The following is a 16,419-nucleotide window of genomic DNA, read 5'->3' on the forward strand; positions in this document are numbered from 1 at the left end:
CCTTCCTTAAACTCAAGGGCAAGCACAGAGACCAAAATTTCTCCTAGAGAGTCTTCCCAAAATAAATTGTAGGGTTGGAGAAGGGAATCACTCTAACATAAGCAATGGTTTATTAGTTCATAGAAATCATAAGAGTAATCTTAATAAATCTTAACTTCTCCTATAAAGAAATATGAGTATGTGAAAGAGAACTATGTTCTTCTTAAGCTAAGATGGTGGATAGTCCAAAAAATCATCAATCTTTCTCACTGACTATACTCTATCATCTTATTTATTTTATTTCAGGAATAATCTACTATGATGGTTGTATGATTGAATTTGTTGTACAAATTCCTCAAGAGCCAAAAAACTTCAGAATGCATTTAAATTACTAGTGAAACAGCTTGGGACCTTAGGGTGCTTATTTGGCAGCTGATACACCTATGTATATACCCATGTAAATATATCTTCCATGTTCTAGGATCCAGCAGTTTAAAGAAGGGTATTTCTGAATGTACAAATATGTTCTCTGGGTGCCTGGGTGGCTCAGTTGGTTAAGTGTCTGACTCTTGATTTGGGCTCACGTCATGATCTCAGGGTCATGGGATTGAGCCCCTCGTGGGGTTTTGTGCTCAGCATGGAATCTGCTTGAGATTCTCTCCTTCCCCTTCATTCTCCCCCTCTGCACCTCCCACTCACTTAGGACCACACTGTCTCTCTCTCTTTCTCTCTAAATTAAATAAATAAAATCTTTTTTTAAAAAAAGGAAAAATTCTCATGTTCTTTCAGGTACTGTGCCTCTTGCTATCTTAGTATGAAATAAAATTTTTAGTTTTCATCTTTCAAGTGAATATTTTTTTTTATCTTGCAAAATCTTAATTGAGATGTCATGATCTTTATTATCCAAGTTGACATTCTAGATAAGAGATCTATTTGAAAACTCTTCAGAGCCTTTTCTGAGAATAGTTTAACATCTTGGGAGTATTTCCTATACATAGATTTATAGTCCCATGCTTTAGCCTGTAATTTGTGGGAAGTTAATGCCCTAGCAAAATTCCAATCCCCAGGAGTCCACTAGGTAATAAAGTCCTGTTAGCAGTGGGAAACTACCTTTCAAAATGTGTTATTCTCTATAGGATAAGAAGGCTCTATCAAAGGCTGTACTGTGAATCTTGAGATTAAAGTTTTGGAAAAAATATCTTGAGCCCTTGCCATTTTGGGTAGAGATTTTCAAGGCACTTTTAGCAAAAAGATTTTCTCTAAGTTGACCTCTTATTGTGTTTTCCTAATAGAAACTATGAACATTGTCCTTTTCAATGACAGAATTTTCATTTCACAGTTCTATCTAAACTTCAGGCTTCTTTTACTTATGTCTAAAGTAAGATTTAGACCTAATAAAAATCATAAAAGATCAGGAGTATAGTCCAAGATTATGGATAATATTTTTTTGTAATCTCTTAATACATTTTTAAAGTAATGTTTTTCTGTTTTAGTGAACACATTTTTCTTTGAATATGGATATTTTTGAGGTATGGGATAGTATTTTAAGACCCTAAAGGGCACTTGGGTGGCTCAGTGGGTTAAGCCTCTGCCTTCAGCTCGGGCCATGATCTCAGGGTCCTGGGATCGAGTCCCACATCGGGCTCTCTGCTCTGCAGGGAGCCTGCTTTCTCCTCTCTCTCTCTCTGCTTGCCTCTCTGCCCACATGTGATCTCTCTCTGTCAAATAAATAAAAATCTAAAAAAAAAAAAAAAAAGACCCTAAAATGTTAGTCCTACTGTTTTGCTAATATTAAACTGAAATAATATATTTAGGAACATACATTAAGAAACTGTCTCCTATAGGAAAAGAACACTAAAATAGTATAAATAACTTTCTCATAAAAGAGAAACTGAAACTTTAAAGAAAGTAGAAAGTACATTGAGTTGTAAGAACAAGAAAATTATATTATGATCTATAGTACATGTTGTTTATCTTTTGTAATGTTTTACCTCTCTTCTAGCTCAGTAGTTCTCCAAATAGAGTTTAAAGTAGATAATAAAGTAAAGTAGTTATAGAGTAGATTTATTCAGAAGCATTTTTAAAGTCTAATAGAGGGGAGCCTGGGAAGCTCAGTTGGTTAAGCATATGCCTTTGGCTCTGGTCATGATACCAGCGTCCTGGGATGGAGCCCTGCATGGGGCTCCCTACTTAGCAGGGACTGTGCTTCTCCTTCTATCTCTGCCCACCCCCACCCCCAGCTCATGTGTGAGCTCTCTCTTTCTGTCTCTCTCAAATATATAAATAAAAAACTTTTTTAAAAAGCCTAATAGAAATTATATGTCTCCTTTTGTGCCTGGTGGAAGGGAGCATCCTAAAGAGGAGCCCAGAGAAATCCTCTCAATGTTATACCCTGTAGGGCATTTCCACAATGAACCAATGAATTATTTAATTTTACCATTTCATTTCTGAACTGCGTTTATTTGACATAAGGTTTTATAATGATGTTTTGAGAGTAAAAAGAGCAGTTGGGGAATAATAGCAATGAAAGTGGATGTTATACATAATTTTATCTTTGCTCTCCAGATTAATATATTTTTATTTCAAATATATGTGTTTTATACTAAATGGTTCTGGTTTAATTTCAAAACTTATAATATCAGTAATGATGCTAGTCAGTGATCATATATTTAAAAAACTGAAAAATTTGAGTATTTTCTTCAAAGAAATCATAGTAAAGAAGACAAGTCAGCTTTAAACAACATCTGAAATATGTCAGTTATGAAAATGACACATAAGAGCAGCGTTTGTTGAAAACCACATTTCCCTTTCATGCAGGTGGGCTACACTGATGATCTGCAAATAACATTGCTAGATTGTTCTTTATGAATTTTAGAAATAACTCCCTGTCCTTGCCCATGGTCTCTCTCTTTCTCTTTTTTTTTTCTTTTTAAAATGGTATTTGAATATTACAGTAGGTCTAGGAAGTCATCCCATGGTAACACTTTATTAACAATTGGTAAGTTTGTTCAATTGTATATTCTTAAGAATAATAAACATATTTCCTTTCTACATATTCATCCATTCTCCCTACTCTTTTTTTTAAAGACATTTTGAACAGATTTTTCTAAAAAAGATTTTATTTATTTATTTGACAGAGATCACAAGTAGGCAGAGAGGCAGGCAGAGAGAGAGAGAGAGAGGAGGAAGCAGACTCCCCGCTGAGCAGAGAGCCATGAGGGGCTCGATCCCAGGACCCTAGGATCATGACCTGAGCCGAAAGCAGAGGCTTTAACCCACTGAGCCACCCAGGCACCCCTCCAATCTTTGATAATAATGAAATTTCTTCTTCTTTTTTTTTAAAGAACTCTTTTTTAAAGATTTTATCTTTAAGCAATCTCTACACCCTTGTGGGCCTTGAACTCACAACCCTGAGATCAAGAGTTGCAAGTTCTACTGACTGAGCCAGCCAGATGCACCAGGGCATTAGTGAAATTTCTATACACTGTTTTTTATAGATCCTAATTTAAAAAACTAAGTATTATTTATCCACTAAAATAAGAATTATAAAGAAAAATAAATGATTCTGCAAAATGGGTAACAGTATCTTGCACAAGAATCTTCATCTTTTATGCTTCAATAGCAGAAAAACGCCTGGGATGTCTTTTTAAAGTAATGCTGAGTGCACATATGTATATTTTATAGAAGAAGTAGACATGATTTTAGTCTCTACTTCTGATCAACTTGCTTTTTGCCTTCTTTCCTAGGAAGTGTGTAGAGAGCTCTGGTGTCTCAGCAAAAGCAACCGCTGTGTCACCAACAGTATTCCAGCAGCTGAAGGAACACTCTGTCAAACTGGGAATATTGAAAAGGGGGTAAGCTCAAATGATTTATTATCTATTTGACAAGTAGACTGATCCATTTCTGGTGTTGGTAGTCAACCCCTAGGAAATCATGCATATTAATTTAAAATGCACTTGAGAAAATGGTAGATACGTTGCCTGATGAATTAATTGGTACATACAGATATCTGCACATTGCAACGGTTAGGAAATTATAGTGATTATTTATTTTCTAGCTCAATTGCACCTTTCTGTGCATATATGTGTATATATTTGTACAGAAAATCCATTAATCTTATTGTCATATAATAAGTCTGCTTAGTCATAGAAGTTGAGGTTTCTTTCTGATAAATAATTTCCACAAATATATTTTATAACTAGAGTCAAACTAGAGTTGATTTAAAATTATAATATAAGAGTAAGGGCCAATAGTATAGAAATAAACAATTTACTGAGCATAAAAATTATAGCTAAATAATTTTAGTTTGATCAGTCTAGTTTTCAAAAAATATCATTACTAAGAATTATTCCAACAAATAAGAATAGTTCATGCTATTTCTGGAATTCTTTAGGAATTGTTATATATGTGAATTCTAGAATTTATTGCTACATACTGAATTTACAATAATAACTACTACTGTCGTCTTCTGTTCTCAGTTCTGAATTTGTCCATGTTAGTTGGGGTATTTTCAACAAAGATTACACTGAATTTCAGGTTGCAATCTGATGTTTAAATAAAAGAATGAAAGCTTTTGGGCAGCTGTCACAGTTTTATTAATCCTTGCTGACGGCTTCATTTAGGACCCGTAACCTAGTGCCATGTTGATGGCTTTTCCATGCTGAGTTTGGAAATGTTGGTAAATTGTGCTAAATGTATGAATTGATAGGGTCATTTTTAAAGGATTAGGATCTTTTTTTGAGACATTTTACATAGCCAATAAAAATACAGAGAACTTCACACACTACCAAAAATTCTTTTTTTTTTTTTTCACTCAAGTAATAGAAAATATTAAGAACTGCATTCTTGAAACAACAGTCTAGGTTTATTTTGGAGTCAGCAGTTCTTGTCAAAGACAAGTAGCGATTTACATCAATCTGTACTTAGAAGAAATACATAATAGTAAAGGGGAGAAAGTTATAGTGAGAATCTCTTTCTTTATTGGCCCTTGATTGATTATTATTCTTTTTTTTGATTGATTATTATTCTTTTGATCTAGTCCATGGGGCACAGTTTCTTTTTGCCGAGAATAATATTATCACTAAACTTGATGGCTCTTTTTATTTTTACTTTATTTTTAAATCCCAAGCATAAAGAGTTAATTCTTTTAAACATCTCGCAGTCCTCCTACTAGCATTCTATAAATTTATATAATCACTTCAAGTAAGGAAACCACGAGTAGTGGCTATCTGAGAACACATAGCTCAACCCCACTAATCATTTATATGGTAGACACATATTTAATATCTTATCATTTGTGCTTAATATTAGGGCCCTAAAATGTTATATCTTACAGCTATTTGCATATATATGATAGAGGTGATTTTTTTTTTAAATTACTGACGGTTTTGAGGGATACCAAGAAAACACTCTCAATAATATTAAAGCTAACAGTATCAAATTTAAATTTAGATAAATAAATAGAGATATAATATTTTAAAGCCTACACACAAATAAGCACAGACAGAAGAAAGTGAATAAAATGGGACAAAAATATATTTGATTTCTTAAGATTTACATTCTTTTTTTAGAGCTTGTTTAAGTAATCTCTACACCAAGCATGTGGCTTAAACTCATGACCCTGAGATTTGGAGTGGTATGCTCTTCAGACTGAACCAGCCAGGCACCCCCAAATATTCACATTCTTAATTTTGGTTAGTGGTTGTCAACTTTTTGATCCCTAAATCCTTTCTTCAAATGAAGTCTATACAATTCTGACATGTACATTTGAAAAAATGGAAATACTCTTTTTTTTAAATTTTTTTATTTTTTTATAAACATATATTATTAGCCCCAGGGGTACAGGTATGTGAATCGCCAGGTTTACACACTTCTCAGCACTCAACCAGGAAATACTCTTGTTAAAAGAACTCCTTGCCTACCTCCTTACCCTGTCCTTGGACCCTTGTCAGCTTCTAACATGCCTCAACAAAACATCTTGGACTCCACAAAAAACTATTTAAGAACTTTGTGAGTGTACAAAGTTTGTGTATGAAGAGATCATTCATATTCACAACATCATAGTTTAATATAGTCAATATGTTGGATTTCACCATCTAAAATTAATCTACAGGGCTCCAGGCTAGGGATAAAGCCTACTTTAAATAAATAAATAAATAAAAATAAGATTAATCTACCAAGCAAATAATAGCCATTCTTTCAGAGATGTGGAAGATCAATAGACAATTTATGAAAGTGACTAACAAATCTTAAATGAGTGAATGAAAAGAACAAATACATATGCAAACTTGAAAGGAAAAGGGCAGAGTGCTGGGGAAAGACTCTCAACCTATCTATTATTGTTAACAGTGAATTTGTGAAAAGGCTTTCAAATTACCCGATCAACCTACATGTTTAAGAGAAAAAAATACAAAAAGACCTAGAAATGGAGGCTGACCCATTCTTTATTTTTTAGCTTTTACTAACTGCATTTGCCATGTTATTTATTTATAAATTTTTGTTGTTGATTTCAGTTATTTTTTTTTTCTTAAAAGGGAAACATATTTACTTTCCCCAAATACAGATTTTTCTCTTAAGGTTATATCTATTTGGAAATTAAACCAGAACTCAAAAATAACCAAAAAAAAAAAAAAAAAAAGGATGAAATTAAATCAGAACTCGGAATTTTTACTCCAACCAAAACAGCCATGCAAAGAGCTAGTGACACAGTTAAATTAGAAATTTCAATTGGTCTAGTCAATTTTGTGCGGCATTAAAATATAGTTGGCATTATCAGTATCTATGATGGTGATGATGATGATGATGATGATGATAATGAAAAATTTTAAAATATTTATGCTGTGCCAGGCACATATTTGTTCTGTTTAATATTGGCAAAAATCCTATGGAGGGGGTACTGTTTAACCCCATTTTACAGATGGGTAGAGTAAGACTTGAAAGCCTAAGATTACACAGCCATTTAAAAGCAGAGCTAAGACTGCAACCCAGACCTTTCTGATTCCAAAGTTGAAACTTTGCCCCTCTACACTGCCTCTGATTTTACCTTCCCCTCAGATAGGAAATTTTGCAGAGAAAAAAGCAAATTTTTGTTGTCACAGAAATAAATGAGGCACTGAGCCTGAGATTGGTTGTAACAATGTATTTTACCCTTTAATGTTAAGTGGATTTTTCACTTATCTACCTGTAACAATTCATTATCTCAGGAATTACAATGAGAAAACACTGTGAGCAGAACATTGAGGTACGAACATACAATTGTGTTACAATTGGCAAAATAATAAATCTCCACTTTAAAACAAGAGAGATCTGGGACTCCTGGGTGGCTCAGTGTGTAGGGCTTTCGTTTGGCTGGGGTCATAATCCCAGGGTCCTGGGATTAGTCCCATATCCAGCTCCTTGCTCAGCGGGGTGTCTGCTTCTCCCTCTGCCCACCACTTCTCCTGCTTGCGCTCTTTCTCTGACAAATAAATAGAGAAATAAAATCTTAAAAAGAGAGAGAGAGAGATCTATTTCAACATTTTGTGGAGATCTTGTAAGGATGGAATAAGAAGATATCTCAGTAAACATTTTGTGGGCTTCCTTAGTGGGAAGGTGCCAGTGTATATTACTAGGGCATCATCATTCATTTCCTTATTATTTTTCAACCTTAGATGATGGTGGGCAGAAAATTCTTCACCAGACTATCTTAACTGGCACTAATGAGCATCAGAAAGTATAAGCATGAGTGTGTGTGTCTCAGAAACATGAATGGAATACCCATGGCTGAGCTTTGTTCTTAACTTTGAATTTCAAAACTACTGTCTTCAAAAGGAACAATAAAAAACCTATATCCTATGTAGCCAGCAGGATAAAACCAAAGCTGCTCATAGTTTTTTGAATAAATACTTAAAAAAAAAAGTTGGGGGAGGGGAGAAATATTGCTCAAGTGATAGCAGAGACATATCCAGAGGACTGGATCCACAATGATCTCGTCAAACTCTGGCTGCAAAAGATATGGGATCCCTGCCCGGGGGCGCAGTTCCACAAATGTTCCATGTAAGTATGGGAACTGTTCCATGCACATTTAGCAGATGGAGTAAGAAATATGGCCAAAAAATTAAAAACTGATCTTTGCGTGAGTCCTGGGGGGTCTGACATCGCTATTACAGCCATTGGATGTTTGCCTGAATAAGCCATTCAAGTATTGAATAAGAACCATATGGTCTGAATGGATGTGCTCAGGGACAGTAGCATTAACCAAAGGAGGAAATTTGATGAGCCCAGACGGTGCACTGGCACTGAGTGTCCACGGGTCACACTCCTACAAATCAATCAAGATAGCTCTCAGCCAAAAGAACTTTCCTTAGTCATGGCATCAACAATAGCTCTTTGCACAGGAATCAGAGGGATGCCATACATGATAAAATAATAAAGATTTAGACTGTAAAAACTCTGGTAGTAGTGTTGGCATTGTTACTGAGCAGGATACTAAGGAAAATCAAAACTCAATCTTTGCAAGGTCTGATGGTGACCAAAGAAGTTTCCAATACTTGGTTTACTGCCAAAAGGTTCATTTAATGATTCTACAAGACCAATTAGAGATATAGCCCAGTATTTAGGCCTACACCTATATAACATTGATTCCTAGTATCTTTGCATGGGAAACATAGGACTGGATTAAAATAGGATTATTATATACCCTTTTAAAGCACTAGATATGTAATAGGACATTTGCAGCCCTAGATCTTAATTCACTTGAGAGTAGAATATATGTTTTGACTGGGTCCCAAACTATAAACACAGGAAATGAAAAAATAATATTCCTTTCAGTTGCTCTAGAAATTTAAATAGCATGGGATGACAAGTTCTGATTTAGAATTTGGGCTGAAATAAGCTTTTGCATTCCTGCACCTGCACAGTGGAAAGATAAGGCTTTTAATAGTGCTATGCTCCAACTCTCAGCTTTTCTGATGTGGGAAGAATGTTCCGTATTGAATCACCAATATCACTTCCTTCAAAATCTTAGGATTTCCTTAGGGGTCTCTCATTCCAGATGCTGGCTGAACCCAAAGTGCTGGCTATGGTACAAGATGTACCATAATCATAACTTTAAATGATTCTCATTAAAAAATATATATTATATATATTTTAAAATACTGTGTATACTCATCCTGAAATTTTGCTTCGTGGAATTCTGACAAATTTTCATTTACATTGTCTGATTTGTAATATATCTTCTTTGAACATAATTCCCTGATGGAGTTCATGAAATTGAGTGGTCCAATATCAAAAGATGTTGTTTATTAATGGGTAAGTGTTTTTTTAAGCAAACTTTTAAAGCCTCAGTAGAATGTATCATCTTTCTAGATCATTTTAATAACATATTTCTTTTATTTAGAAGGAATGTGAAAAGCAAGAATGAGCAATATGAGAATTTGTTCTTGAAATGTGATAGTTTTACTTCTATCACCTTTCTGAATCTGTTTTAACATACCTGAATTAGCAAAAAGAAGGCCAAGTTTACCCAATTTATCCAGAAAATTTAGGCTGAAGTAACAAAACTGACATTTAGACCAGTCCAAAATTACTAGTTTGGATATAACCTTTGAGAATAAAGATTTAAAACTGGTCTTCATCTGAATATTTAACTTATGTAGTTTAAGAAATGAAGTAAAATTCTCTGCCTGTAAAATAGAGCTTTTACAGGCTTAGCAACTACAGGTAGAAAAAAAAAGAAAATAGAAAATACAACCTCAAAATTCTCAGCTTTATGCACTTATAGGTTTATATACTTCAAGTTGCTTTATTTGGTGTAATCTAATTATATTACTTATGACTTATATTAAAGTCTTGGTGTATATTGATTAATGTAATAATCTAGAAAATTAGCTCAACTTGTTCCACATGAAGTTTCCTAGAAGTTTCTTAAAGTGTTTATTATGAAGTTAAGTAAGTTTCTTCTCTAAAATCAACGTACTATGTTAAGATATTTACCAGTGCTGGAGCAGAGAAATAGCAAGATTTCCAAAGAAATCCTTCACTGTAGATATAAGACAGGGAGAAATGAAATAAAACTCAAAAGACTGTTTTGCCAGAGATCAATATCAACCAAGTCCTTTGTTAGATTTATAATTTCTTTGAAGGCATATCTGCATAGAACTAATTTCTGAAGTTGTCCTAATTCAAACCACATTGGATTTGAAAACTAAAGTTAGTCCCTATCTTTATAGGTAGGGAATCTGAAGAAACAAATTACTTGCTTTGGCTCAGGGATATTGCTAGAATAAGAACTCAGGTTTGTAACACAGACTACACAAGACTGAATTATCTTGTTAACTAATTAAGTTGTTAGCTGGTTATTAAGCTAAACACTAGTCTTTTGTCAACTGCTAGATGACTGATACTTATATTACTTTTTGAATTTTTCATTTTTTAGCCATTAATATTTGTTGTTTAACTTGATGATACAGTTGTCTTTTATGTTATAACTCCATGGAACAGGTATAATTCAGTAGCATGAATTTTTGCAATAAAAGTTTCTGGTAAGTGACTTATGAAATACTGCTGTGTAAATGTTAATTTATGATAAGAACTGAGGAACATCCTACAAACTAAATATTGTGTTTGTCTTTTACCTTAAGTGTAAGTTTTAAAAGGAAAACAAGCGAATTTATGTGACTTCTCTCCCTGCCTTGCATTTTGTAAGCATCTAGGAAATATATATAACAATATTATAAAATACTTTGGAACCTACCTCTTTCAGGATTCTTATGGCCTTCATCATTTCTCTGTCCCCTGAAAAATGCAAAAAATAAAGTTTTTATCTATAAATTATAAGAATACTCAAAGAGGTCTGAAATAACTTGTTGCTGTACAATTGTACCAAAGAGTTTTTATCTCTAGAGTTATTTTTTATTTTATGAAGTAAAGATAGTCCAGTATAATTTAATAGTTTAATATGCTTGTAATATATAATCTTATACCTACATTGTTTTTTCCCCAGTGATTTCTGTGTATTTTGGACAGAGAATCCTTTTTCTGTCCAAAGTGACTTTGGGAAAATCAGCCTCCTTAAAGTTCTGGTTTACTCCTATGAATAAATGAAGTATTTAGATAACATGAATTCCAAAGTCCCTCTGAGCTTTAGATGCAACTCTGTGATTATATAAAATAAATATAAAATCAAATTTGAATGTTATTTGATATCAATAATGCTAAATTTCCAACGTGAAAAATAGGTAAATTTTAAGATTTATAATTTTTTAAAGTGTTAGTTGCCATTAATTGAAACCACAGGGAACAAAATCAGTAATTGCTGGTCAGTATTACATTGCTCAGTTACTCCCAAAGAAAATAAATGCAGGCATAGATATTACTTGGCCCAAATTGTGATTTTTGTATAGGTGAAGGCCTAACACAATTGGGATATCATTATACAAATGGTTGGTTTTCAAAATCAATTAAGTAAACCGTAGCCTGGTAGCTGAAATATTCTCTCCCTCTCAGGAGTACGTTGTTATTAGTAGCCCTGCTCTCAGGGTTGATACTGTATTATCAGTTCAGCCAACTACAATGGTTCACCATTTTGGACAGTTGTTTTTTTTTTCTTCATGGTAATTTTCACAAAACTAATTATCTTTCATAATATCCTACTTTAATATTTATTAGACTTGGGATCAGAATGCTTTGCCTTATAAACAATCAATTTTGGCTTTGTCTTGCCTAATTTTTGAAGGACAAATGATAATTAATTGGCCAGTACTTCTCTAAAAAACTCCTTTATGTTGTTAAAGCTACTGAAATTGGCTGAGTACAACTACCATGGAAACAGATGAATTTGACTTTTTGTTTACCCTCAGTATCTCCTTCCTTACATTTAGTAACCAGAATAGAGCACAGAATTCTATAATTTAAGTAATGTATTCATTCATTCAGTACATTTTTGTTGTATATCTACTACCAGCTAGACACTGTTTTAGACAGTCAGCATTTCTAATAGAACACTCTGTGATGGTGGAAACGTTCTGTATCTGCTCTGTCCACATAGTAAGCACTAGGCACATGTGGCTATGGAGCCCTAGAAATGTGGCTAGTGGATCTGAGGAATTGAATTTTAAATTATAATTAAATTTAAATAGCATAATTATGGCTATATAATGCTGTATATTAAATATATATATATATATGTATTTTTTAAAAGATTTTATTTATTTATTTGACAGACAGAGATCACAAGTGGGCAAAGAAGCAGGCAGAGGGTGTGGGGAAAAGTAGGCTCCCTGCTGAGCAGAGAGCCTGATGCGGGACTCGATCCTAGGACCCTGAGACCATGACCTGAGCCGAAGGTGGAGGCTTAACCCACTGAGCCACTCAGGAGCCCCAGTATATTTGTATTTTAAAAAAACAAAACAAACAAAAAACAGGCTCATAGAGGACAATTTGGTGATTGCCAGTGGTGGGAGAAATGGGTTGACTGTTTTTGGCTTTGTCTTTTTAGTTTAAATAATTTTTTATAATAAAAATTCTGTCAACAAGTTAAAAAAATGCTGAGACCCATCAACTATAGGAAGAGATAAATGTGCATCATTCACTGTGGAGAGAAACAAATCTTCCTAAGGGTGCTTACTGATTTCTTTCCACATTCTGGAAGATTTGTGTGGCCTTCCAAGAATTCAGTATCATCATCATCATCCAGGACTGGCAGGAACTTAACTTTCTCCAGGACTTTGGAAGGATATGAGTGCTGTCCACACCACATTTAGATCTCTGCAGTTGCATAAGCCTCATTCCTACATGTGAGCATTCCATTTTAACAATGATACTAGCTAATTTTGTTGAAGATCTAATATGAGACAACCAGTGTTCTAATCACTTTATGTGCCCTACTAGAGGGATGGTGTTATAATTCCCATTTTACAGATAAGAAAATGGAGAGCCAGAGAAATTAAGGAATTTGCCCAATGGTTACTAATATTTACAGAAGTCTTATCACATATCAGGTATTTTTACTCCCTTTGTACCATGTTCTTCACATTATCTTTTTTTACTCTCACATGCTATAGGCTTTATTATTATTTACATTTTTATTTATGAAGAAGCTCAGGTGCAGATAGGGCAAGTTACTTATTCAGTATCTCAGTTCTTATTCATGTCTCAGTTCTCAACTATCATACTATCCTGCCTGTCAGGATATATTTTACTAGAATAACTTGATTATTGGTGGGCTTAGATTCATTGCTGAATTTTCCCCTTCAAAGCATAGATGAATTGCCTAAAGTGAGTATGGTGCTATGTTCATAATTTTTAAAATAAGTAAATAGCCATATGTGCATCTCCTGGTTTTACATACTAATGAGATGAGACAAATACTAGAGAAGTAATTTGAAAAATAAATAGGGTAATTTAAAATAATGTAAGTGCTAAGAAGGAACTAAAACAGGAGGATGTAATCTCTATTACACTGTGGGTTTGGAGGTGGGTGGGTGAGAAGGAGTGGAGAGGTACCCCTCTTTAGAATAAGGGTAGTCAAGGAAAGACCTCTCTGATGAAAGGACACTTGATTGAGACCAAATGATGAGAAGACAGCAACATCAGTAATTGGGAGGAAATATTCCCAGAAGGACCAGCAAATGCTAATACCCAAAAGAGGGAACAAACTTAGTGTACTGAGGAAAAGAAAGAAGTCTGGTGGTCTGGTCCAATCTGCTAGAGAGAGTAAGACTGGAAAAGGAGGCAGGGTTCAGATCACAAAGTCCACTCCTGACCAGAGTAAAGGGAAATAGAAAAGTACTGCAGTCATTAAGCAAAGTGACATGATGTGATGATATGTTTTTTAAAAGAACTCTCTGAATGCTTACTAGAGAATGGGCTGATCATGGGTAAAAACAAGTAGAGGCATAGAGAACAGGTAAGAAGCTATTCCATTTGCCTGTTTTGCCTGAGGTGCTAGCCATGCAAATGGTGAAAAGTGAAAGAATTCCAGCTATGTGGAAGTAGTGTAATAAACTCATTACTTTCTAAGCATTGTGTATCAGAATCCTTTACGTTTTAATATAAAGTTGAATTTTTATGTAACAATCTGACATTGCTACCAGTTATTCAACACTAATAATGTTTCTTATTGTTATTTATTATAAACAAATGACTTTCACAGCATCAGTATGGTTTGTCAAAATTTGATAATTCAGAAAAACACACTGATAAAAGCCTAGCAATGCTTGTTTTTTTTTTTAAAGGCTTTCATTTTTACCATATTCTGCAAATAAGATTTATCATGTTAGAGTTATGAGCTGATTATGTGATGTTTGTGTCTTGATAAATTATTCCTGGCTCTCTACTTACATGCAATATGTGTGGTTGGTTTACTGCAGAGTAAAGCTGAATGAATTCCAGTACACATGTTCATGCAGGGACTATACACATGGCTAGTCAGTGTATGTAAGAGTTTTTTGTACCCTGTCCCTAGTATCTTGGCATTGCTTTTATTATGTCTGCAGGGCTTGTGCAGATGAAATGCCACAACACATTCTTTTACTATTGTAGCCTCAACCAGCCTTTTTTTTTTTTTTTTTAAGTAAAAGCAATTATCATCATAAAAATTCCTTACTGGGGAAATTTCCATATTGCGTTATCATTCCATGGGACTAATAATAGTGGAATATAAAGAAAAAAATTTAATTCTAAAATATCAAAAAAAGACTTTTGAGTTCTCTTTAGTGAGAAACACTAGGGTTCTGGAGGAAGCGAAATAAGAAAAAAGGAAGTAAAGTCAAGCTTTCTAGACTTCTGGGACATCTTAGAGATTTATAAATCATTGCCTAGCTAAAGATAATTTGCAAATCACATGCACCTTCACCATTGTCTAAACACAGTTAAAGAACTCTCAGTCTGTTATCTATTGGAGAATGCTAATGCCTATAATTGGTCATTGCCTGACCCTTATGTATTTCTAACCTGATAGCTCTATCTGCCTAAAAGCTAATTCTGTGTTTTCTGTGAAATCTTGCAGTGGTGTTATCAGGGAGATTGTGTTCCTTTTGGCACTTGGCCCCAGAGCATAGATGGGGGCTGGGGTCCCTGGTCACTATGGGGAGAGTGCAGCAGGACCTGCGGGGGAGGCGTCTCCTCATCCCTAAGACACTGTGACAGTCCAGCGTAAGTAGCTAAAGTAAGCCGGAGCCAACAAAAAGACACAGTTGGAAATGATTCAAAGCTGTGGTTTCACATGTTATCTGTAAAAACGTTTCACTAGTGAGCCAAGTGTTTGTCTTCTGAACAAGCAACAAGCACAGGAGAGTGGAAGAGCTTTGTTGGACACTCTTTCTTCCTTCCCCCTTACTGTGAAACTAAAAATAAAAGAAAAAGAAAAAGAATAGCATTGTGTATTTATCCCAGGTATAGCCAGACTTGTAATCTAGTAATAATCAGATAGATTTCCCTCTCCAAAAACTACTGAATTATGGATGAATCCAGGTCTGCTCTTAGCCACATTACCATTATTCCCAGGAAACCTAAGGTCTTTTCACATGTCACATAAAATTATTACTGCTACATTAGTATTAAAAGGACCAATGAGAGCACTTCAAGGGTTGAAATGCCTTGATTCGCATCACAAATCACAATGAAAAGAATACTGCCCATGTGTTAAAATAGTTTCCATTCACATGCCCCTATTAATCATCTTCCGGAGCTGCCACCACATTTCTCCCTGTGGCTATTTTATGCAGGTCGGACTGTTCCTCTCCCACCACTCTTTTTCTCCGGTCAGAGTCCCCCTGGCGAAAGGCCAGCCCCATCAGTATTCTTTGGTAGCTGTATTGCCTCTCCCTCCCACCAGTGCCCATTACAGGTGGACCAGTCCCGCAGTTGGACTTTCCTGTCCACCCGGAGACTGAACTGCTCCTTAGCTGGTGCCTATCAAGTCTCCCCTTTTTGTCTAAAGCTCAGGTTGCGGCCTCCTTTCCCAACTAATGTTTGGTGCAGCATGGCTTTATAATATCCCTTCTGCTTTTTTTCCCTTTCTGGGGTGGTTATATATTACTTAATATATAGCATTATATAAATCCCATCTCTATCTTTCTTCTCTTTTACTCTTTTGAGCTTGAAATTATTTCCCTTTACATTTGTTCTGTGTTTCCATTCCCCAGCTTTCTTTCTATTATTATCTTTCTGCTAAACAAGGCTAGCTCACTGTCACCCACTCACAAACTAGTCATGCTACCATCATCCCCACGCCCCTGTTTTTGTTTGACCAAACCATTTCTCCCTAGCTGAATAAACTGGGCCATTCCTTTTCCTCTTTAGAATCAGTATCCACAGGCATTCAAAATACATTCAAAATGTAACTTTAATTATTCCATTGACTACCAGTAAGCTGAAATTATACTTATACTTGATCTTTTTCAAACAAGTACAGAGTAATTACCCAAGTTCAACTGCAGGCTACTATAAATTAGTAACCAA

The 16,419-nt window shown here is 34.7% G+C and overlaps 1 protein-coding gene across 5 annotated transcripts in view; it reads left to right on the top strand.

Moving 5' to 3' along the window:
- ADAMTS6 (ADAM metallopeptidase with thrombospondin type 1 motif 6) overlaps positions 1-16,419 on the top strand; it is a 289,783-nt gene that overhangs the window by 188,053 nt on the left and 85,311 nt on the right. For 3 of the 5 annotated variants that reach the window (XR_004381633.1, XM_032849696.1, XM_032849721.1), the window contains 2 exons: positions 3,726-3,833; positions 14,966-15,111. Coding sequence is in view for 4 of the 5 variants with exons in the window: in XM_032849696.1 (XP_032705587.1) it covers positions 3,726-3,833; positions 14,966-15,111 (254 nt within the window). In the remaining variant the exon portion in view is untranslated. The remainder of the gene's footprint in view (positions 1-3,725; positions 3,834-14,965; positions 15,112-16,419) is intronic. The other 2 variants (XM_032849701.1, XM_032849711.1) reach the window with 2 other exon arrangements.

Source organism: Lontra canadensis, unplaced genomic scaffold (assembly GCF_010015895.1).
Source record: "Lontra canadensis isolate GAN:19392208 unplaced genomic scaffold, GSC_riverotter_1.0 scaffold4, whole genome shotgun sequence".
NCBI classification, from domain to species: domain Eukaryota; kingdom Metazoa; phylum Chordata; class Mammalia; order Carnivora; family Mustelidae; genus Lontra; species Lontra canadensis.